This window comes from Cebus imitator, unplaced genomic scaffold (assembly GCF_001604975.1).
Source record: "Cebus imitator isolate Cc_AM_T3 unplaced genomic scaffold, Cebus_imitator-1.0 Scaffold255, whole genome shotgun sequence".
Lineage (NCBI taxonomy): Eukaryota > Metazoa > Chordata > Mammalia > Primates > Cebidae > Cebus > Cebus imitator.
The window spans coordinates 1,770,224-1,795,613 of NW_016107570.1; the positions used below are offsets into that span (position 1 = coordinate 1,770,224).

The 25,390-nt window shown below is 36.3% G+C and overlaps 1 protein-coding gene across 1 annotated transcript in view; it reads right to left on the bottom strand.

Annotated features, from left to right (window-relative positions):
• Positions 1 to 15,915: 15,915 nt before the first annotated feature.
• The window catches only part of DEPDC1B (DEP domain containing 1B), an 83,321-nt gene continuing 73,846 nt past the window's right edge, over positions 15,916 to 25,390 (bottom strand). The window contains exons 7-10 of the mRNA XM_017499176.2: positions 25,010 to 25,176; positions 22,711 to 22,887; positions 18,087 to 18,272; positions 15,916 to 16,928 (exon numbers count right to left, since the gene is read on the bottom strand). Of these exons, the coding sequence (XP_017354665.1) occupies positions 16,767 to 16,928; positions 18,087 to 18,272; positions 22,711 to 22,887; positions 25,010 to 25,176 (692 nt within the window). The 3' untranslated portion in view covers positions 15,916 to 16,766. The remainder of the gene's footprint in view (positions 16,929 to 18,086; positions 18,273 to 22,710; positions 22,888 to 25,009; positions 25,177 to 25,390) is intronic.

Here is a 25,390-nt window from a genome sequence, read left to right on the forward strand (position 1 = left end):
AAATATATGCATGCATGTGTCTATATGGTAGAACAAGTTATATTCCTCTGGGTATATACCCAGCAATGGGATTGCTGGATTGAACGGTAGTTTAAGTTCTTTGAGAAATAGCCAAACTGCTTTCCGTAGTGGCTGAACTAATTTACCTTGCCACCAGCAGTTGTATGAGCATTCCCTTTTATCTGCAATCTCACCAGCATATTTTTTGACTTTTATTTAAGAATAGCCATTCTGACGGGTGTGAGATGGTATCTTATTGTGGTTTTGATCTAAATTTCTCTAATGATAGTCATGTGGAGCATTTTTATATGCTTATTGGCCACGCATATATTGTCTTTTGAAATGTCTATTCATGTCCTTTGTCTACTTTTAATGACGTTTTTGCTTGTTGATTTAAGTTACTTATAGATTCTGGATATTTGACCTTTGTCAGATGCACAGTTTGCAAATATTTTCTCCCATTCTGTAGGTTGTCTGTTTATTCTGTTGAGAGTTTCTTTGGCTGTGCAGAAGTCCTTGTTTAATTAGATCCCTCTTGTCAATTTGTGGTTTTGGTGAAATTGCTTTTAGTATCTTCATCACAAAATCTTTGCCAGGTCTAATGTCCATAATGGTATTTCCTGGGTTTTCTTTTATGATTCTTATAGTTTTTGGCTTTAAATGTAAGCCTTTAATCCATCTTGAGTTGCTTTTTCTATATGGTGAAAGGAAGGGGTCCAGTTTCAATATTCTGCATATGGCTAGCCAGTTATCCCAGCACTGTTTATTTTCAGCATTTCTAACAACCACAAGTTACCATAGAAAAATATCACAAAGATGTGAGGTTTTGAAGCAAATATTTAAGTGCTCCCAAAATGTCACAACATTCAACTGGTATAGATAAAAAACAAAAAAGCACATATGACTGGAATTATGAAAATACCACTACTATCCAAAGAGGCTGCTGGGCTGGAAACAGGTGGTAACAGGAAAGCACAGGCCTCTCTTGCAGCAGAATGACTAGTTCCAGGGACCTGGGCACACAAAGATAATTCTGAAAGATGTTTTCTGAGAGGCCTTTCACAAGCTAGAAAAAGTCTGATGATCTCCAGACCCAGTTTGCTTTTGCCTAAAGAACAACAACACAAATCCTGCCAATATTCCCTACAATCTGCAAACTAATGGGATGCATAGTGATAGAAAAAAATAACATATTAAAAGAATATAAAGTATTTAAATTAAAAAAAAATTTTTAACTACATAATTGTAGACTGTTAAAATAAATTGAGCTATCAGAAAGCAATAGCATCTAAGAATGACCAATATGAACTGCGTATAACTCAGTCCCCTACTTATTTCAGCTAGGAGCTATATAAGTTTATAACATTGAACTGACTATGAAAATAGTCAACAATGTAACGGGAATATTTTACATCTTTCAGTGCACAAAGGTGCTATCAAATCAAGAACATTTTAATGAAATGGGGAATCATATAGAGATGCTTATTTAATACTCTCATTTTATAATGAGTCATTAAAGAAAAAAACTGATATAACCTTAGTCTTGACTTAATGATAAAACTTGAAACCAGGCGTCATGACATGAGTCATTTGATATAACAGGAAAACTTGGAGCTCTGTACCAGCTCTAATGCCCAGCTCCCCAAGCTACTGAAAATTGTCATGAACATTAATAATACTATAAAAAGGGAGTCTGGTTTATATAAATGTAAGTCAATACAAATGGGAAAAGGACCATTTATTGTGATGGATGTGGTCACTGAATACAAAAAGTAAATTACTGAAGATAAAGTGAAAGGGAAAAATCTATAAATATGCAGGCTCCCTGCAGTAGTGAGATTAACCACATGGAAATTAAAGAAAAGCTAAAGGAAAACACTGAGTTCCCATGTGGAGAAAATATTAAAAGCATCTCACTGCAGGCAACAAGATTAAAGCAATGCATTTGCAGAGCCACTTCTAACATTCATTAACTGTCATGAAATGGAACAGTATAGACCCAGAGGCATGGAATATCAGGCTATTGATGGAAAAATGGAAACTGGCAATAAAAGGATCACTCTTTTACGTAAAGCACAAGGAAGGTTCATCAACGCCAACAATTACTGAAACCACTGTAAATTCGTCAGTACAGACTAATGAAGGAATGCCCTGTAAACATGTGGAAAGAGAAACCATGGTGTAGCAGCAACCTAGTAAAAATCCAAACATTTATTCCAAAGAGCATTGGGATCTGGATCAACTGAGCTGGAATATGTAGAAGAGAAAGCCATCTCAGAGATGTTATTTGAGAAATGCCAAAAAACTCCTCACCTAAAAATAAGTCCCCTGCATGCCTGGCCACAGTTCATGAAATCCCCTTATTATTCAGTCCTTCACAGAGAGCCATGTCAGACTTTACATAGAAGTATTAGCATTACCTGGACCACATAGAAGGGTAAGTCATTTCTAGTTGTCACAAGACCCTTCTTTCATGCTGTTTCCTCTGAGAAAATGCCTCTACCTTGCCTTCCTCACTGGTGAACACATTCTTCATGGCTCAGCTTGAATATTAGCTCCTCAGTGAGTTATAAATAAATATAAAAACTACAAGGATAGCTCCTTGCATATCCCTCCACTGCCCTGGAGAAATTACCTCTCCTCTGTGTCCCCTGCACGCTATTGGGTCTGATTTCATCGTCTAGAATTACATGTAGACATAGACATATTTGCTTTCCTCACTGGGCTGAGGCTCCTTCAGAACTAAAGTCGACTTTCTCCCTCTCATTGCCCAACTTAGCACCTGGAGTATTAAGGCTCTACAACAAACCGAATGAGTGAAAGGGTTCTAAGTACTTGCTTAGCTAACCAGTCTTCATGAAGAAACATAATGCAGCCTGGTATAAGCTCTGTTGAGGGCAAATGTTGACATCACAGTGGGGATCCTGAAAAGAGAGGTGGGGACTGGGCTGTTTCAGCTCCTGAAAGGTGTCGCCTACAAAGCTCATGCTCAGGAAACACCTGGGCACAGCTAAGGAGGTAGTGGGTAAAGAGAAAGGGACCCAAAATATAAAAAAGGGGCATAAATGGAGGATAAAAGAAACCAAATATAAGACTTCTCTTTCAGAGATTTGCTTGGATCAAGCCCATACACACCTGTCACCGACAAGACTTAGTGTGGTGAAGTGGAAAGAACTCCAGATCATCGAAGAAAAGACCAGTGTTGAAGTTTTGCTTTTGTAACTGGGAACCTCTCTGAACATGTTTTCACATCTGCATCTGTCTGCCCACCTCTGCATATAGCATAAGTTTGGCCAACATACAGCATTCAACATTTTGTCTCTGTCAGATACCACATTGTAAGGTCCATACACTCCATTTCTCCACTGACCCCTCCATTTTCAGCAACTTCTAATATCTTTCTGTCCTGGCAAACACTGGAGTTTGTTCCTTACAAAATTCAGTTCCTTCACTTTACCGAGAAAAAAACAAATCTCAGAGAGGTTGTGACTTGCTCAAGGTCACGTGCCCAACTGTTCAACTGGCAGTGCCTGCCACAAGTTAAAAATCCAAACATTCTGATTTCTAACTAATATTGGTGCTACAAATTCTACTGGGAAGGACTGCTTGGTAAAAATTTAGTTGGAAAGAAGGAATTAGGAGCTTTGCTTTCAGATTGTATTTGCATAGCAAACACACTGTTTGTTTAGTTATGTTTATTTAAGGTGTGGGAGATTAAAGCCTCCTCAAGCTATCCCATGGCAGAACCACTGCTGCTTACACACTGCTTTTTATACCACACCATCTACCTCCAGTAAAGTCACTTATCATCTCAGTAACCTCTAAGATGTTTGCTGGGCTATGCCAGTTTGATTGCTTATTGTATTTTGGCATCAAAAACTCCAAAGGCATTACTTGTAAACATGCTTTATCCCAGATTGCCGTCTCTGTATTTATTATAAAATTCTTGGTTTACAGATCAAAACATTAGTCTGAGGAATAAAACAAGATTTATCTGAAGGAAACAGAACAGGTACAGTTATCCTCATATTGCAGAGAAGATAGCTAAGGTGAGGGACTGATGCATAAAATTATCCTACCTCTGTGTTTCTCTTCTCAAACTTATTTGCAAGAAATATCTTCACTTTAAAATCCAGTAATCTGACATTTATCCTGAATTTTCTGTTGCTACATTTAGATAATTGTTCATTTCTACCAGTGATAAGTCCCTTTTAGGGAGTAATTAGCAAGCAGTAAAGTTTTCTGGGGTTTTGAGAAAAATATATCATAATAAAGGAGCCAAAATATTACCCACAGTAATTTTTATTACAATAAAGATGACCAATCTTTAAGTTTCTTTCTTCCACGATTAATGACTTACCAACTAACTATATCAAATATACTGGACTTAAACATAAAATCCCTAGTTTTTCCTTTATGATATAATAATTATCAACACAAGGCTGACCTCTACTGGGAACATCTGTCCTTGTCAGATGGATCATGACTCGTGAAAATAGTCAAATATGCTAAATCAGACACCTGCTAGGGCCTTAATAGATCATCAAATTCAATTATCTGTGAAAAGGTAAGAGTGATGAACTTTCTGAAATCAAAACCTTCATCACCTTTAAGTAGTAATTGTATAATTACATTTGGCATTTTGATAAGTAGAAAGCAGAAATTCAGAAATGATGTCACTGTATGTTTTAAATGTTAATTATTGCCTTAGATAATTATTAACTTAGAACACTGACACATTATTTTCCAATCAGATTGGATCATCTTGTATATTCTATTTACAAAAGTCTTAATTTTTTTTTCTAAGTATAAAAATGCTTTCAAAAGATTGAAATTTTTAGGACAAATTTACATTTGGACAAAAACCAAAATTTAATTTTTAAAATTATGCAGAATCAGTAGGCAAGAAGGCTGATTTGTTATATTTTCTCTATGCCTCTTATCACGGTCTAATAACTCATGTGAAGTAGCTTTCAGCCATGATTCTAATCTTCATAACATCATTCCCATCATTTGACTGAATTTTTAATAACTTCTGAGTCCAAAACACACCTGATTTAAAAATATATATACATAGATATGGATATCAGTAATCGGAGGTAAACTAGAATCACAGGTTCTCATAAAATTATAGATTGCATTTTATCCTGCATAACTATTTTTAGCAACAGACATTTCTGCTATCTTGGTAATTTATCACTGAAATGTTCGTTGTCAAGGCCCTTCAAAGGTCATGAGTTCTTAGTGGCAAGAGTGAGCAAAAGGCCTCTACATTCATTTGTTGCATTAGTCTACACTGACCAAAACTGAAGTATTTCAATTTTAAATATTGATGTGGCTTAGCTGTGTCCCCACCCAAATCTCACCTTGAGTTGTAGTTCCCATACATATGTAGTTCCCATAATCCCCACATGTCGGGGGAAGAATCCAGTGGGAGGTAATTAAATCACGGAGTCAGTTATTCCCACACTGTTCTTATGATAGTGGGTTCTCACAAGATCTGATGGTTTTAAAAGGGGCTTTTGCCCCTTTGCTCGGCACTTCTCTCTTCTGTCACCTTGTGAAGAGGGGTGTGTTTGCTTTGCCTTCCGCCATGATTGTAAGTTTCCTAAGGCCTTCCCAGCCATGCAGAACTGTGAGTCAGTTAAACATCTTTTGTTTATGAATTTCCAAGACTCAAGTATTTCTTCATAACAACATGAGAATGAACAAATACAAATATCAATTATATTTTACTTAGTTCTCATGAAAATAATTTTTAGTCCTATTTTTTAAAAAATAAAGTTTTATTTGTTTTATTAAACATAGAAATCTATTATAAACTACTCAAGGAGACTACTTTGTTATTACTATGAAATATCTGCTAGCAGCAAAATGTAAAATTTGTGGGGAATAGAAGAGGGAAAAAAGCTTTTGTTATATTCTCTAGAAAAGGCTCTAGATACTTTAAGCATCCTCAGATCTCACAGAAGAGCCCCAAAAGAGGTATTACAAAGTGAACAGACCTAGCCAAATACATAATTATTTTTTGTTTGGAAATAAGCACAGTTGGTGACATTTTATAAAAAATATAATTTATTCTACATCTTCAATGAAGCAAACAATTCACTCAACAATTCTCCAAGGTGGAACTTGCAAAAACTGTAAATAGAATTTTAACTAAATCTTAGATTCACTACTTAATTATGAAACTTATATTGCAACACAAATATACACTGACAAACTGAAAGTGACATTTTTAATTGGGTTAGCACCCTACTGTCCCATTACTGTTCCCAGTTTATTTCCTCAAATTTAAAATTTAAAGTTAACTAGACACTGAAAAAATCCATCAGAGGGTAATTATTACACTGTTAATAAATATATCCTCCACTTATTCCAGGAAGTGTATGTGTTCTACAAAATTAAATAACATATTTCCAGCCAGGCACGGTGGCTCACGCCTGTAATATCGGCACTTCGGGAGGCTGAGGCAGGTGGATCACCTGAGGTCAGGAGTTTGAGACCAGCCTGGCCAACATGGTGAAACCCCGTCTATACTAAAAATATAAAAATTAGCCAGGCATGGTGGCAGTTGCACATAATCCTAGCTACTCAGGAGGCTGAAGCACAAGAATCGCTTGAACCCAGAGGTAGAGATTGCACTGAGCCGAGATCGCACCACTGCACTCCAGCCTGGGTGACAGAGTGAGAAAAAAAAAAAAGAAATATATTTCCAAGTTGATACAAAGTAGCAAATTCTGTTTATTAATGTGGTTGTAGATCATAACTTTCAAATCACTTGTGCCCATGAGCAAATAATTTCTTTAAGACTCAATAATCAAGCCGGGCGCGGTGGCTCAAGCCTGTAATCCCAGCACTTTGGGAGGCCGAGGCGGGTGGATCACAAGGTCAAGAGATCGAGACCATCCTGGTCAACATGGTGAAACCCCGTCTCTACTAAAACTACAAAAAATTAGCTGGGCATGGTGGTGTGTGCCTGTAATCCCAGCTACTCAGGAGGCTGAGGCAGGAGAATTGCCTGAACCTAGGAGGCGGAGGTTGCGGTGAGCCGAGATCGCGCCATTGCACTCCAGCCTGGGTAACATGAGTGAAACTCCGTCTCAAAAAAAAAAAAAAAAAAAAAAAAAAAAAAAAAAAAAAAAGACTCAATAATCGTGGTTTATGTTTTATGGCAACTTGTTTGGAAGACCCAACGATGTCAAGGTATTATACTCTGCAGGTTATATTGTCTTAAGGAGGAAAATGCAAAAATGATTGCAAATGCTGTAAAATTAGATTTTCCTATGTTTCATGCTGAAGTTAGTACTTCAAAATACTGTGATGATGAATATAAACACAGCTGAATCTCTCCTAAATACTGATTTTCATAGGTAATAAAACTCTTAACTTTTCTCTAGGTTTTTAACACATGTAGGTTTTTGTTCTTGAAGGTAAGAGTAATGATTTACCACAGCTACACCCATATAATGGAAGACCATTTTAACTGATTCCTCTTTTAATCATGATTTAAGGTTTTTGTGACATTCCAAACATAAGGAATTTTTAGTTTCTTCTTCCTGTATACAAGCAGCTAGCGAACATCAGCTTTTTAAAAGTTCTATTTCCTATGACAATGTGCAGAAACTCTTCTATATGTGGGAATCAAAACCAAACTCTTGCATAACCTAAGTGCTAAGTGGTGACCCCTATGTCTATTAAATTTGCTAGACTCTCAGACATGACTTCCCTGAAGGCAGACGCAGGAACACAAAGATGCATGAGAAATAAGAATAAGAAATGGCTGAATTCCATCACCCTGCTCATACACAGAATTTCTTCAACTTTGAAATTTTGCTGTAGTATTCTTTTAAAATTTTCTGTATAGAATACTCATTTGAAAAATTTCTTACCAGAGTCTCTTAGAGCAATGATACTCCCTATGACATTTTTTATTTATCACACTTAAAAATAAAAGCAATTATACATTTAAAAAAGCTTTAAAAATCATACCTAAAAATGAAACAAATACATGCTCATGTCTATAGAGCGTCAGACTTTGTTTTCATCACTGTCACAGTATCCTTTGTGGGAATTTGTGGAAAATTTGGTGAAAAATCTTTAGCATATATTTGTAGAAACAAAAAAAAAAAAAAAAAAAAAAAAAAAAAAAAAAAAAAAAAAAAAAAAAAAAAAAAAAAGGAAATGAATTTCGCAAAGCTGATTAAGACAATGAAAATGCTGCAAATCAAAAAGAAATTTAAGATCTTAAATTTTTAAAGGTATATTTAAAGGTATAGGTTGAAAAATAACATGTGAGGTTATAACTAAATATCCAAACTAAAATGTGCTAAAAACCATTAAATACTGCTCATTGGAAAACAACACAACAGTCAGGAGCCTAGAGTTTGCAGTTAGACAGTGCTTGTTTTGACTCCCAACTATTTTACTCACAAGCTGAGTAATCTTAGGGATATTACCCAACTTTACTGAGCCTCAGTTTCCTGGGCTGTAAAATGGACAGTAAAATGAATGTAAAATCCATAATAGTGGATATATAAATTGCACAGGAGACTAGAAGTGCTGAGATGTAAGAACATTCTGAAGAAATTATCCAGAAGGCAGCATAGAAAGACAAAAATACAGACATATATCGAGATCAAGAGACAGATGATAGAGTGAGATCTAACATGTTTAATTAAAGATTCAAAAGCAGAGGATAGATTGTGACAAAGGCAATATTTAAACTGATGAAAGACCTCAATCTTCTGACTCAAGAAGCTAAACAAATCCCAAGCAGAATTATTATTTTAAAACTACACACCAAGTTATAGCAACATGAATGAAAGACCACCAAAGACAGAGAAAAAAGCAGCCTGCCAAGAAAAGAGCATATTATTGATAAAGAAGTGATAGAGTGGCAGCTGACTTTTAAACAACAATGATGGAAGCCAGCTAACAAAGGGATAACTGCAGTATACTGAAATAAAATAGCTATCAACCTAGAACTCTGTACACTGTGTATTAGTCAGTTCAGGCTGCTATAACAAGTTACATACACTGGGTGGATTATAAATAGAACTTTATTTCTCATAGTCCTAGAGGCTGGAAGTCCAAGATCAAGGTGCAAGCATGGTCCAGTTCTGGTGAGGACTCTTTGCCAGGTCTGACTTCTCATTGTATCCTCATATGATAGACGGCAAGAGAGCTCTGTAGGTTATTTTTTACAAGGTCACTCCTTCTATTCATGGTCTACTCTCCTGGGCTAATCACCTCCCAAAGGCCTTATCTCCTAATGCTGTCACTTCAGGGGTTAGGATTTCAACATACAAACCTGGGGAGACAAACATTTCATCCATAACTTATAAACTCTCTTTAAACAATGAAGGCATTCTTTACACTAAATAATATACAGAACAGCTAAAATAAATTTTCTGCTATGTGTGTGTGTGTGTGTGTGTGTGTGTGTGTGTGTGTGTATAACTACAACTTTTAAAAAAAGTAACATATCCCAAATCACTGAATTATACATTTTAAGTGGGTGAATTGTATGGTTATGTGAATTATATCTCAATAAAGATGTTGAGGGCAAAATTTCAAAAGTTTACAGATAAAAACAAAGCAAGCCTTTACTACAGATAAGTTTTAAAGAACTTAGGAAGAAAAAAGTGGTAAAATATGTGGGTAAGTCTAGTAAACAAAGACTATATAAAATAACAATATGTTAGAAGGTTTAAAAAGCAATAAAATATAATACATTATAGTGATATCTAACTGGAAGGGTGCTCTTACCACATTAAGGACCCTAAATAGTCTGAGACTAGGGAAAAAGTACTGACTAACTTTAAACTTTGATATGTTAGTGGCCGGGCACAGTGGCTCATGCTTGTAATTCTAGTACTTTGAGAGGCCAATGCGGGTGGATTACGAGGTCAGCAGATCAAGACCATCCTGCTAACATTGTGAAACCCTGTTTCTACTAAAAATACAAAAAACTAGCTAAGTGTGGTGGCATGCACCTGTAGTCCCAGATACTCAGGAGGCTGAGGCAAGAGAATCTCTTGAATCCAGGAGGCGGAGTTTGCAGTGAGCCGAGATTGTGTCATTGTGTTCCAGCCTGGCGACAGAGGAGCGAAACACTGACTCAAAAAAAAAAACAAAAACAACAACAACAAAAAACTTTGATATGTTGGTATAAATGACATAATTCCTAGGGAATCCAAGAAGAAGATTAGAAACAGAGTGCATGGGTTTCAAATTAGCAGAAGAAACCATGAAATTATTTCTAAAATCCAAACAAAGGCAAGAAAGTGAAGATAATCAGTTAGAAAGCATCAGTAAAGAGGCTTTTACCCAAAATTAAGAGTAGATTTATACCCAAAATTAGAGTAATCATATTAAATAAAAACTGTCTAAATGCTACAATTAAAAGTAAAGACTATGAAGTTGGCTTCTTAAAATGTAATCTACATGCTGTTTATAAGAGATATACCTAATACATAAATCAGAAAGATTGCAGACAAATGCATTACCAATGATAACGAATGACATTTTATAATGACAAATAAAAAGTTCAGTCCACCAGAAAAATAAGAAAATTCAAAATGAATTTTATCAGAAATGTATAATAATTCTCTCAGTAATAAATATAAATGCAGCCAAGGTGAGAAGATCACTTAAGACTGAGAGTTTGGGACCAGTCTGGGCAGCAAACACAGCAAGACAAAATCTTTAAAAAATTTGAAAAAAAAAAATTAGTTGAGCATAATGGTACATGCCTGTAGTCCTAACTACTTTGGAGGATGAGAAAAGAGCATCACCTGAGGCCAGGAGGCCAAGGTTGCTGTGAGCTATGATTGCACCACTGCACTCCAGCTTGGGCAACAGTAAAACCTTGTCTCTAAAAAGAAGAAAAAAAAATACACACACACACACATGCAGACAAAATAAATCAGTAAGAATGTAGAAAATTTAAACAAGATTTTTATATAGACAGAAAAATTATAATCACTGCAAAATTCATATTATTTTCATGTGCACAGAATATTAACAAAAATTGACCATATACTAGGCTATGAAACAAGTCTCAACAAATTTCAAAGACTGAAATTATACAAACCATTTTTCTGACTTCAGTGTAATTACATTAACACATGGACACAGGGAGGGGAACATTACACACTGGGGTCTGTTGTGGGTTGGGGTGCTGGGGGAGGTATAGCAGGGTGTGGGGAGATCGGGGAGGGATAACATTAGGAGAAATACCTAATGTAGGTGACAGGGGGATGGAGGCAGCAAACCACCATGGCATTGTTACCTACGTAGCAGTCCTACAAGATCTGCACATGTACCCCAGAACTTAAAGTATAATTTAAAAAAATTTTTTAATTTAAATTTTTAAAAAATGTTTTTTTAAGTTAACTAAGTTCCACCCAAGATTCAAGAAAGAAATCATTCCAACCATATACAGAAAAAGGGAGTAATTTTCAGCTTAATTTATAACCTTAATCAGAAAGTCAACAAACACAGTAAAAGGAAATTTTTCAGCCAATTTTACTCATGAACAATTTTACTCATGATCAAGACCTATAAATATTAGCAACAGAATCTATCTATCTATCTATCTATCTATCTATCTACCATCTATCTATATTCAAATAATACATCATAATACTATTTATGCCACTCCCAAAATGCAAAGTGGAATGATAGACTAAAAGACAGAACCTATAAAATCATCAACAAAGGTAGGAAAGGCAGTTAAGATTGGACATCAAGTTATGGTTAAAACAAGCAACAAAAATGTTATGACAGTAGAATAGAAATAGAAAAAAACTTCTTTTAACATTATAAAAGGGTATCTACAAATATTGTAATGCTAAAATCTTCCTCTTTGAAATCAGGCACAAGGTGATGCTGCTGCGATCCCCACTCTATTCCACATTATACAGTAACATCCCCTTATTTGCTAGGGATATGCCAAGATCCCCATAGGTTCCTGAAACCATATTGTTTTGTTTTGTTTTGAGACAGGGTCTCACTCTGTCACCCAGGCTGGAGTGCAGTGGTGTGATCTAGATTTACTGCAACCTCCGCCTTCCAGGTTCAAGTGAGTCTGGTATCTCAGCCTCCAGAGTAGCTGGGACTAGAAGCACACCACCACACCTAGCTAATTTTTGAATTTTTAGTAGAGATGGAGTTTCACAAGTTGGCCAGGCTGATCTCGAACTCCTGGCTTCAAGCAATCCTCCCATCTTGGCCTCGACCACTGCTGGGATCACAGGCATGAGCCACCATGCCCAGCCCTAAAACCGTATAGTATTGAACACTACATATACAGGCATACCTGGTTTTACTGCACTTCACAGATTATATTGTATATTGTATCCAGATCACTGCATATTTCACAAGTTGAAGGTCTGTAGCAACCCTGCATTGAAAAAAATCTCTTGGTGCCATTTTTCCAACAACATGTGCTCAATTCATGTCTTTGAGTCACATTTGGGTAATTCTTATAATACTTGAAGGTTTTCCATTACTATTACATCTGTTATGCTGATCTGTGACCAGTGAACTTGATGTTACTATTGTAATTGTTTGGTGGTATCACAATCCATGCCTATATAAGGCTAAGAACTTAATCGGTAAATGTGTGTGTTCTGACTGCTCTGCCCACCAGTCATTCCCCCATCACTCTCCCTCTCATTGGGCTTCCCTATTCCCTGAGACACAATATTGAAATCAGGCCAATGAATAACCCTACAATGGCCTCTAAGTGTTCAGGTGAAACAAAGTTGCACATCTCTCGCTTTAAATCAAAAGGTAGAAATGTTTGAGCTTAATGAGAAAAATATGTTGAAAGCCAAGACAGGCTGAAAGTCAGGCCTCTTGTGCCAGTTAGTCAAGTTGTGAGTGCAAAAGAATAGTTCTTGAAGAAAATTCAAAGGACCACTCCAGTAAACACACATGATACAAAAGCTAAGCAGCCTTATAAAGTTTGAGTGGTCTGAACAGAAGATAAAACCAGCCACAACATTCCCATAAGTCAAAGCCTAATAGAGAGCAAGGCCCTAACTATTCAATTCTATAAAAGCTGAGAGAGACAAGGAAGCTGCAGAAGAAAAGTTGAAAGCTAGTCGAGCTTGGTTCATGAGGTTTAAGGAAAGAAGCCATCTTCCATAACTGAAAAGTGCAAGGTGAAGCAACACAAGCTGGAGAAGCTGCAGCAAGTTATCCAGAAGATCTAGCTAAGATCACTGATGAAGTAGCTGCACTAAACAATAACTTTTCATTGTAGATAAAACAGCATTCTATTGGCAGAAGATGTCATCTAGGACTTTCTAGCTAGAAAGAAGCCAATGCCTGGCTTCAGAACTTCAAAGGACAAGCTGACTCTTCTGTTGGGAGTTAAAGCTACTGCTCATTTATCATCCAAAAAAATCCTTGGGCCCCTAAGAAATATGCTATATCTACTCTGCCTGTGCTCTATAATTGGAACAACAAAGCCTGGGTAACAGTACATCTATTTATAGCACATTTTACTGAACATTTTAAGCCCACTATTGAGATCTGCTGCTAAATAAATAAATAAATAAAGATTCCTTTCAAAATATTACTGCTCATTGACAATGCACCTGGTCTACCAGGCATGGATCCACTAAACAAAGGGATGATTCATGTTCAGAGTGGACAAAGCAGGACAGTCCAAGATTTCATCATGCTGTAAGAACAGCACACAATTTAAAACTTCCAAATCAATTATTGGAAGTTTCCATTTAATATTTTCTGACTCTGGTTGAGCATTGCTAACCGAAACTGTACAAAGTAAAACAGCAGATAAAGGAGAACCAGGAACTGCTGTACTGAAGATCTCCTGTGTCCTGAGACAAAAAAGAAGAAAAGGAGGGAGGGAGAGAGGCAGGCAGGCAATAAAGATTGGAAAGCATATTGTATCTAGATCGCTTTATAACAAATTACTCTGTTAAGTGGCTTAAAACAATAAACATTATATCACAGTTTCTGTGGAGTAATCCAGGTACAGCTTAGCTAAGTCCTCCAGCTCAGAGTTTTTCAAGTCTCCATCAAGGTGTCAGCTACAATTAGTCACCTCAAGGTTCAACCAAGGAATGACCCACTTCCAATGTCACTCATACAGCTGTTGGCAGGCTTCCTGCCGAAGCTGGCTGTTGGCCAGATACATCAGTTCCTTGCCTGATGGGCTTCTTGAAAGCGCAGCTCACAACATGACAGCTGGCTTTCCTAAGAGCAAGCCAGAGAGAGAATAAGAAGGAAGACAAGCAAGATGGAAGCCACAGGTTTTTTGGAATCTAATCTCAAAAGTGACAGCCCATCACCGATGATGCATTCTGTTCTTTAGAAATGTGTTATTTTAGCTCAATCCACACTCAAGGACAGGAGATTACACAAGATATTAAATACCAGGAAACAAGGATTACTGAGGACAATTTAGAAGGGAAAAGCAAATGCTGTTTTTTTCCTGGTGTGTAGAAAGTGCAAAAGAATCACATTAAATGTTTAGAATTAATAAGTAAGTCTAGCAAGGTTCCATTGGATACAAAACTCAGGAAACAAAAATCAGTTTTATATCATATACAAGCAATAAAGAGTACAAGGAAATTTTACAATACCATCATTTATAAAAGAATTGAACATGAGCACTGATCAGCTCAATAACTGTTGAAGCAAGAGATGGGTACTATCCTCTGAAACTTTTGATACTAACATTTTTTTAAAGTAGCAAATACTTGGGAATAAATCTAACAAAAGATTTTCAAATCTTAACAGAAAAAACAACTTTTTTTCTCACTTATTTCAAATAAATGAATGGGCAAACCATGTTCATGGACTAGAAGACCTAATATTGCAGATAGCAATTCTCTCCAAAGTGATCAACAGATTAAATACAATCAAAATTTTAAGAAAATTAAACAAGGGGTGTGTGTGTCTTTGTGTATGTATAGGCTTGACAATCTGATATTAAAATATGTACAAAGATGAAAAAGTAAAAAAAAAATGGAAAAAATGTTTAGCCATATCAGTAATCATGAAAATGTAAAATAAAACCATAATTAGGCACTATTAATACCACACTGACAACATTTCAAACTCTGACAGCAAATTTTGATGAGGATATTAAACAAAAGGAATTCATATACACTGTTAATGGGAGTATTAATTGGCACAACCACTTTGGATAATTGCTATTATCTATTTTTCAATTTCACATTTAGGTGGTGCTTATGTTTTATGATCTCTCCATAAGTATGTTATACTTTTTTCTTTAGGTAGTCTAAAAACAAAAAAAAGAAAAAGGAGCAAAAATCCACACAAACTTCCAAAGACAGCAACAGGAAAAGAGATTCTGAAAAATAAACTCTACTTTGGAGTTCAAATAAAGTAGAAAGAAGAATTATTCTTTGCCCTAAACAGAATGCCAAAGTCTGAGAATGAATCCCCAAACACTAAAAATTGCCCATTACATTACATAGTTGGACTGTAAGGTAGTACCCAAATGAATAGGAATACTTTGATATATTTTTAAAAGCAAAATCTGCATCAGTCGTAGGAGGTATTTTGCTACAAGAGAACAGGAGCAAACCGTAGGTGCAAGGGAAAATCAGTCCAAGGAGTACTATAAGCCAACTAGTGGGTGTGACTCTCAGCTTTTTGGGTAATTGTGCTCAGAGGAAGACTTTCAGGTGCTCCATAATCCAAGTGAACCACGATTTTATAAAAGGGCAAAGCAACACTAAAAAATTGACAAAGTGCTCACCTAAAGGATAGTCAGTACAAAAGCCCAAATCTTACTTTTTACTTTCTCACAGAAATAAATGACTGATGTGAGACCACTAGTAAAGGCATTTGAGGATGCTCTCTAACTGATCTAAATAAATGCCAAAAAAGAAACACGAGGTATGGCATTTAAAAAAAAAATAAATGGTATTTATTTACATTTCACTTACTTTCAAAAGGATGAAAATATATTTATAAAGGAAGTAGTCTCATTTTATTTAACTCATTTATGTTTGACTTAGAATCACAGGTCTAAGGGTAACCAAAGAATTGATCCAGCTCAACCTTTCATCTTTAGCTAAGACTGAAATTATACCATCGCAGGCAGATGAAAATCTACTCCATTTATAGATAAATATCAATAAATATATATGTTATAAAAACACCAGCTTTAGCAAAATCTGTCATAACATCCAATAAATCTGCAATAAAGGACACGGCCATCACAATACAGGACATTAAAAAATTTGTGTGCAACAATAAAAACTGGAATTTATACAGGAGAAATCACAATTGGCTACTAAGTCAAAAGCATCACAGTAACAGTACCCAGTGTCTTTCTTATTCAAGTATACACATTATTTTTAAGACTGAAAGTTAAGTCTTAAGGCTTTAATAAAGATATCAGTAACTGGGATATCTATACAAACAATTATTTAATAAACACCATGAAGAAGAAAACAAAGAGATAAAAAATACCCTTAAATTTTGTAACAATTACAAACATGTTAACATTATCACTATATATTTGACTCATAAATTTTAACTGATTTGTACACTTTAAAAATAGCATTGAGTTTTATAAAAATACTAATGGTTCGGCATTTTTTTAAAAAGTAAGGCGATCTTTATATATATTTCAGTAGTTTTTGTTTTATGCTTTTCTTTCTTCCACCACCATAGTCTTTATCTTAACCACCATTCACTCAAAACAACAACAGTTGTCTCTAGCTCCTGTTGCTATGGAAGTATTATTACATTCGAAAACTTCTAGTTCTTTGAAATGGTTGGAAAGGCTTCTTTAGTGCCCACATTAGCAGCTGTGGTTTAGGTTTGGGTTTTTCAGGAAACAGAAGTGCTTCACTTTCTGGTGTAGGAAATCGTTCTTGGTAGACTTCAGGATAGGATTTCTGAAACTAAAAAAATGAATGGTCCAAGGAGAGTAAAAAAAGACACATAAAAGCCAATAAAATTAGGCAGCCAAACTTTAAGAGTTCCTGAAGCTATATTTTCCTGTTTTTGTTTATTTTTGTTAAAACATTTGATTCCAATTTCTATAGAGCTAATTCATCTTTCCTTTTTGATCTAAGCTTCAAATAAAGTTCCCCTTTTAATCATGTTTCTTAAAATTTCCCCACTGCCATATATAAATAGACCTTACTTTTTAAATATTCACGAGGAACTCTGACTTCAAAATAACGTCTGTTCTACACAGTTAAATGAAATTTTGGCCCAATTACATTTCACTATTTCTCTGTTTCTCCAACTCAGCCCCACTAGCTTCTGCCCAAATGGAAAAGGGAATATTCTGGTGTATATTACTTTGTGAAGAGCTTAAAAAGAGGCGGTATACTTTCTGTTGATCTTCACCACCAAACTGTCCTCCGAAATGACTCTGAGGACAATATGACTAGAAGCCCAGAACTCTGCTACTCTGTGTGTAATCCCACATGTACCATGTGATCTGAAATCCAGCTATGTAGAGTTCAGTCCTTAAAAACAAAAAGCCCACTCATCTGATCATGGATCAATCTTTAGGAACAGTCAAAATTAACATATGGTGAGTTAAAAATGATTCTCTGGAGCCCTAAGCTGTGTTCCCTAACATAAGAGAAATGAAATACTTGTAGTGATACCTGAGGCAAGAAACTAATTTGATAGTGGTTATCTAAAACCAAACAGCTTTTAAACTCTAGACATTTTATACCTGTGAATTCCATCTGATTTGCCTTTCTAAAATATGAGAAGAAATCTGCCCTCGCTAATTCTCTGAAATTAAGGTAGATGTTCTGCGAATTCACGTCATGCCATATACCAGAACAAAGGACAAATATTAGAGAATAGCAACGTAAATGAAGTTTGGCAATGGTGAAAGATTTACACTAAAGAATACAGATCTAGGAAACTGACCACAACTGTGTAAATCCATGAGACTTCTGGAATATATGACCTAACATACTTAGAAAACTGCTATGTCTCAGAAGATGCGATTTACATGAAATCTATTAAAATAAAATAAAAAAATAAAAACAGTAGGGAGGAGAAAAAATGACTTATAAGAAATATCCTTTTACCTGCTTCAGTTTCTTCTTCTTCTCTTTGCTGGAGAGTTTGGCATCTGTTATAACTTCCTCTAACAAGGCTGCCAGAGGTTCTTGAGAGCCGTATGATCTTTGATATTCAAATTCCTCTGGACTAATTTGACGGCAAAATGATGGAGCAGATAAAGTGATATCCATATCGGCTCCTGGATATTTTATCTGAGGCAAAAGGATTAGTAGTGAAAGAATATAGCATATTTTCAAATTATAAGAATTAGTTTAGATTGGCTGTGCACGGTGACTTATGCCTGTAATCCCAACACTTTGGGCTGAGGCGGGAGGATCACGAAGTCAGGAGATTGAGACCATCCTGGCAAACATGGTGAAACCCTGTCTCTACTAAAAATACAACAAATTAGCCAGGCGTGGTGGCATGGGTCTGTAGTCCCAGCTATTCGGGAGGCTGAGGCAGGAGAATCACTTGAACCCAGGAGGCAGAAGTTGCAGTGAGCTGAGATTGCACCACTGTACTCCAGCCTGGGCAAATGGGCAAGACTCTGTCTCAAAAACTAACAAACAAACCAAAAAGAATTAGTTTAGATCAAATACGGGATATCTCCTCGTACTGTAGGGATGACATGTCAGTTCTCAAAATTTGATTGGAGGAAACTCTATATTGAAAAGTGAAAGTATTTCCATAACTTCAAAGTATTATTATTTGAAGCCACAGTTTTAAATAGGATTTTTGCCTTTGTAAACCCAAGATCCATTTTAATAACAAAAAAGCCTATGCCGTCTTTTAACAAGATCTGAAATTCAAGCATAAATTAAACATATTGACTAAAATGATTCAAAACACTGATAATGTTGGACATCCACTGGAACTATCCAGACTCCTTCCCACGTCTGAAGAGTCTGATTCTCAATGCCTTGGGGATGGTAGTGGCTCACATTAAGCTAAGCTTTTAGGAAGAGAGGGGTACTACAACCATTTCTTAATATCTTACCAGTAAGAATCAAGTAAAACAACAAATGTGCAGACACTGCAGAAGGGAGAAGGGAAAAGGGGGAAATAAGAGGAAAAAGGAAACCAAGACCTGTGAATAAATGAATATACATTAAAAATATTTCATTTCAGAGCCTGGAGTCTTTTCAAATAGAAGATTGCAGATGAGGCTCATAGAAGGCTTGTGTCAAAAACATTGTCTACCTTATAATGTATCTAGGGTCAGCCCTGAAACTGTCCCAAAACAATCACAGGAATAATCCAAGCAACACTGCATTTTCAGAGAAGCACTGCCCTAAATGTGATACAGTGTAGAGGCATAGAAGCCTAATCTAGAGAACAAAGATCTATAGGTTCTGAGTGCTGAAAGGAACAACTGCTTGGCAATTCCACTGTGTGCTTGCAAGAGAGAAAAGGTAACTGGACAATTGAATCACTGCTGATTTTATTCAGAGCACACTGCAGTGTCTCTTCATAGATCATGTTTACCTGCAGTGAAATTAATCATCATAGTTCAGCCTTCTGAACTTCAAGTAATAACAAAGGGCTCACAAAGCTAAGTTACTACAATATATGCCTGTGCTATGCATGTGAATACACAAACCTAGCAAGTATACAGGGCAACATAGTTATTGCTTGATATGGTTTGGCTGTGTCCTCACTCAAATCTCATCCTGAAATGTAGTTCCCATAACCCCCACAAGTTGTGGGAGATGGGAGGTAACTGAATCACAGAGGCAGTTATATCCCCACGCTGTTCTTGTGATAGTGAGTTCTCATGAGATCTGATGGTTTTATGAGAGGCTTTTCTCCCTTTTGCTCGGCACTTCTCTCTCCTGCTGCCTTGTGAAGAAGAATGTATTTGCTTCCCCTTCTGCCACGATTGTAAGTTTCCTAAGGTCTCCCCAGCCATGCTGAACTGTGAGTCAATTAGACCTCTTTCCTTTATAAATTACCCAGTCTTGGGTCTGTCTTTATTAGCAGCATGAGAACAGACTATCATTGCTATAACATTTTCTTGCTGAAACATGGTGAAGTATTTCTGCTCATTTTTATTTTCTTTAGGTTTGGTTCATAAAAACACCAGAGGAAAAAAGATTAAACTAAAACAGCAGTTAAGATTATACTTTTCACCCATGCAATGGCAAAGGTATCTATGAGTGTTAATGACAATATCCAAAGTAGGCACAGGTGCAAAGAAAACACTCATTTTCTTACATCAATGACAAAAAAGTAAATTGAAATGATCATTCTAAAGAGAAATTTGGCAATATGTTATCAATACTTAAAATATGTTCATGGCCTTTGACCAAGCAATGCTGCTCCTAGAAGTTTATTCTTAGAAAATAATCACAAATTAGCCAAAAAAATAATCTAGATATAAAATAGGTACCGCTATACCACTTCCAAAATGGGGGAAAGCATGGAAACAATGTAAATATCAACCAAAAAGTATCATTTAAATATTAAGATATATATCCATATAATGGAATACTATGTTGCCAACAATATAATAATAAAATAACAATAATGATGATACCAAAAACAATGGCAGCTACTAATTATAGTTTGACAATGTGATAAACATTATTGTCAGCATTTCGCATGTATTAAGCATACATGTATTAATCACATGTATTAATTCCCCCCAAAAACCCTATGAGGTAAATATTAACTACTATTATTCCCATTTTACAGATGAGAAAGAGAGATGTTGAGAGAAATATTGAAGCGGAGACATGTTATATAACTTGCCTAAGGTCACACAGCTAACAAAAGGCATGTCATGAATTCAAAGGCTCCTGAGTCTGTGCTCTTGGCCACTCTAATGCCAATCATGGATATTTAATAATGGGGGAATTTTTTCTTTGTTAAGAGAACGTTAAGTAGAAGGGAGGGAGGGAGAGAAGGAGGGAGGGGGGAGGGAGGGAAGGAAGGGAGGGAGGGAGGGAGGAAGAGAGAGGGAAGAAGGGAGAGAGAGAAGGAGGCAGGAGAGAGAGAAGAAAGTAAGGCAGGCATGGACACAGACAGCAGACACACGCAGAAAAAAAATCTGAAAGACTGTAATACTATGAACATTTTAGTATAACTCTGATAGTTTTTGGTGTATTTTTTCTATATTTCCCAAGTTTCTTCAATGTTTTAGGTTGATAATTACAAAAAAACATAGAAAAAATTTGTTAATTTTAAAATTGCATATTAGAAACAGCTGGACAGTTAATTATTTTTGTAATACCTCAGAAGGAGGCAGTTCACTGGTTCTTAATTGTGGAGCCTCAAAAAGAGCTCAAATGAGAAGAGGTCCAATCAGTCAGAAGGAGTCAAGTGGACCTTCTACCTGCCTTTACTAGGTTTCTGCTCCCACAGGCTGACATACAAACCCCGCTTTGGGGCCCACACGATAGTAATGTATTACATTTCTTTTGCATTGTTTTTATATAACCACCATGACAACAGCAGCAGCTACCTTTCAAAGAGTACCTGACATATGTCAGAAATTCATACTAAGAATTATACAGTATGGTGTTCTAATCTTCACAACTTTTTAAAGTAAGTGTAAGGCTGGTTGCCTCGCCGGGAGTTCAGACACGCCCATCTCCCTCCCCACTTGAAAATTACATTATCAGAATATGCCCATCATCTAGCTCCGCCTTGGAAATCCCCTCTGCACTAGGCACCTAGTCCGCCTTGGAAATCCCCTCTGCACTCAGCACCTAACCCCACCCTTGGAAATCCCCTCTGCACTCAGCACTTAGCCCCCTCACCGGAAATCCCACCTACCTACCAATAGCAGCTTGCCTTGTCTACATCCCGTTTCTCCAAATCCAATCGAACACCTTCACTCCCTATAAAACCCCACTCCTGAGAGGAGTCAGGCGCAACTTCCCTGGCCCCTCTCCCAGGGACCACAGAACATTGCCGGGGAGCTGAATAAATTGGCATCTAATTTTCTTGTGCTGGCCTCAGTTTCCTCGTTTTTAACTCAGCAATAAACCTACAGAGAATAAACTGTACAGTAAGAATGACTCATTTTAACACCTGAGAAAAAAAGTAAAATCTGAAGAGGTTAAGGGACTTGCCCAGAGTCACACAACAAAAAGGATACAGCTAGGAGTTTGGCCAGGGTTTCATGGCTTTAATGCCAGTGTTCTTCTACCATACTATGTTTTTTAGACAAGGAATATGGCATGATAGTTTAGAGCACTGATTCCAAAGGCTGAATGCCTCAGTCTGAATTCTGGCTCTGTGGCCTTAAACAAAGTTATTTAAATTCTTTGTGGCTCAGCTTTTTCATGCAAAAAGTAGGAATATTAAACTAGGTCACAGGGCAATTACAAATCAAGACACTTATTGCACATAAAATCATTTCCATCAGTACATATATGTAGATTCTGAACAAACTCATTCAAGAAATTTGCAATAAAAAATATGCCACATGGATTGATATAACAAAACCAAATTTGCATTCTGTAAACTTTTCAAAGATAATACAAACACATGCAGGGTCTCACTATGTGCCAAGACCTGTTATAAGTCCTTTATAAGCATTAATTCACTTGATCCTCATAATAAAATGCCCCAAGAAGCCTACCAAGCTTACATGACTTTCTATTGCCAATTTTATAGGACTGATAATATCCTCTCCTTTACCTGGACTCTTCGTAGATGAGCCACACGCTCTTCTATAGAGGTCTGCAAGGCCAAAGGGACTTTCAGAATTTCCTGGTAATTGTCCATCAGAAATGTTACCAATCTAGCAGCTAATAACTCATCCAAGTCCACTTCATCCTTGGAACACAAGATGCAATGGGAAAATGTCTGAACCATCTAAAAAAAAAGAGGGGTGGGGGTGGTAAAAACAGATGAGTATTTTTCTGAACTGAGTCCAATCTAATTTGCAAAAAGCAAATATGAGAAATGGTCTTAAGCACAGGGTACACATTCTACCAAGAGGACACAGTCATCTCAGATGGGCTGAAGGTCTCAACAACCAGAACACACAAAATGTGCATCTTCCCATTAAGAGACTGCAGAGAGATGCTTAACTGAGCAATTTTTAAAGGTACCTCCTTTTACACGTGATTTTAAATATACATATACATATATGTATATACATACACACATATATGAAAATAAATTTTGAAAATCATTATCACCATGACTTGAATCATGTAGCACTTTTAAATTCAAAGCACTTTATAGCCAATTATTACTTATCCTAATTTCATTATTGATTTGTTTTAAACCACTAACACAGTCCATATGTCTCAGCCATTACATCTTTTCCTAGTTAACTTATTTTCTCTCGGATTTTGGATGCATATTTGACAATCACCTTTGAACAAAACCATGGGATTTTATAGTACATTAAGTGATGAGACTCTTTTTGCAGCAAGCAGAAATACAAAATATAGCATCAATATAATATAATAATTTCTATAGAATTCATATTAACCACTCCATTCTTTTTCTTTTTTTTTTTTGTTTTTTTGTTGTTGTTGTTGTTGTTGTTTGTTTTAGACAGAGTCTCACTTTGTTGTCCAGGCTGGAGTGCAGTGGTGTGATCTCGGCTTACTGCAACTTCCACCTCTTGGTTCCAAGCAATTCTCCTGCCTCAGTCTCCCTGAGTAGCTGTGATCTTACAGGTGCCCACCACCACATCCAGCTAATTCTTGGATTTTTAGTACAGACAGGATTACACCATTTTGGTCAGGCTAGTCTAGAACTCTTAACCTCAGGTTATCCACCTGCCTCAGCCTCCCAAAGTGCTTGGGATTACAGGCATGAGCCATCAGGCTTGGCCTAACTACTCCATTCTTAATGCTATTCTTTGGACTGGCTTTTTAAATTTTCCTACTAATTTCATTGCTGACAATCTTCCTTCAAAATCTTCAAGCATAAAATCATGTAATTCTGCTTAGTAAGACTTCATTTCATTAACACACTGCAAATGATCTTCACTTACATTTATATGTACAGAGAGACACTCAGGCAGAGATTTTTTGTCAGGAGACCATGGACCCCAGAGACTCTGTGATTGCCTTGAAACTGCATGCAAAGTTTTGCACATATATTCTATATGCGGAATAGATATAAAGTTTTCTTCAGTTTTTCAAAAAGGTCCATTAGCCTCTCTAGCCATGCACTCACCCTAAAAAATATAGAGATCAAGAATCCTACTGGGCACTGAGTGCTCCTCTAATCTTACTCTATTTTTCTTAAACTGGGCCAGTGAATCTCTACACAGTGGTTTAGCGGGATATAGAAAGCACATACATTTCACTGAAGCACCAATTTTGTTCCAAGACATTTTTTGAGAAAAATTAAGAGATTTTGCTAGTAAGTAGGTTCTAAAATAAACTCTCTTTAAAAACATATGCTAACAGAAGCAGAGATTAGATGGTGGTTACCAGAGGCTGGGGGTACAGGGACATGGAAATGGAAGATGCTGGTCAAAGGGGACAAAGCTCCAGCAAGAAAGGAGGGGTAAGTCTTAGTGATCTAGTGCACAGCATGGTGACCACAATTATAACAATGTATTGTATATTTCAAAATTACCAAAAGAATAGATTTTTAATGTTCTCATTACAAAAAAGATGAATATTGTAATTAGCTTGACTCTTTCTATAATGTATACATAGATTAAAACATCACATTATACCCCCATAAATATATGCAATTATTATTTGTCAATTAACAATACATATAAAATAATTTTAAGAGGGAGGACAGGATGTAGTGGATCTCTCTACAGAGTCCGTCCCTTACTCAGTCTTCATGTTCTTCAAGACGCTTAAACCAAAAGCATGATACGAGTCTGGGTGGATACTGACCGTAGTTCTTTTAAGCAAGCCTGCTTTGTATTTCCCTCTGATCGCCCAAACTAACACACCTTACTCAGTCAACTTTCATTCCAAAAAGTAGTATCTTATGTTAAAAATCAACCTACCAGTGTTCTGGTGCCAAAGCCATCACACAGGGGTGGCATCTCTTTGTTTAAGCAAATCCTTGCCATCATTCTCATCAATAGCTGTAACTTCCTCCTATTTTCAGGAGGTAGGAGAAGGCAGCAAATCTGAAATGCTTCAACTGCTACTTTCTCTTTCTGTAACAAACCTGATTTAGAAAAAAAAAAAAAAAAAGTTCTCTTTTAACATCTGTAGCCTATTTGATTCTATATGGTCACATTTTAACAAAATATATATTAGCAAAATTACATAAAATATTTTCACAGTTTCAGCTATACCAGGTAAATTGAATATAGATCCATTGTCACTCACAAATCACCACAGAAAACACAAACTATCGACCAGGGATGACAAATATATAG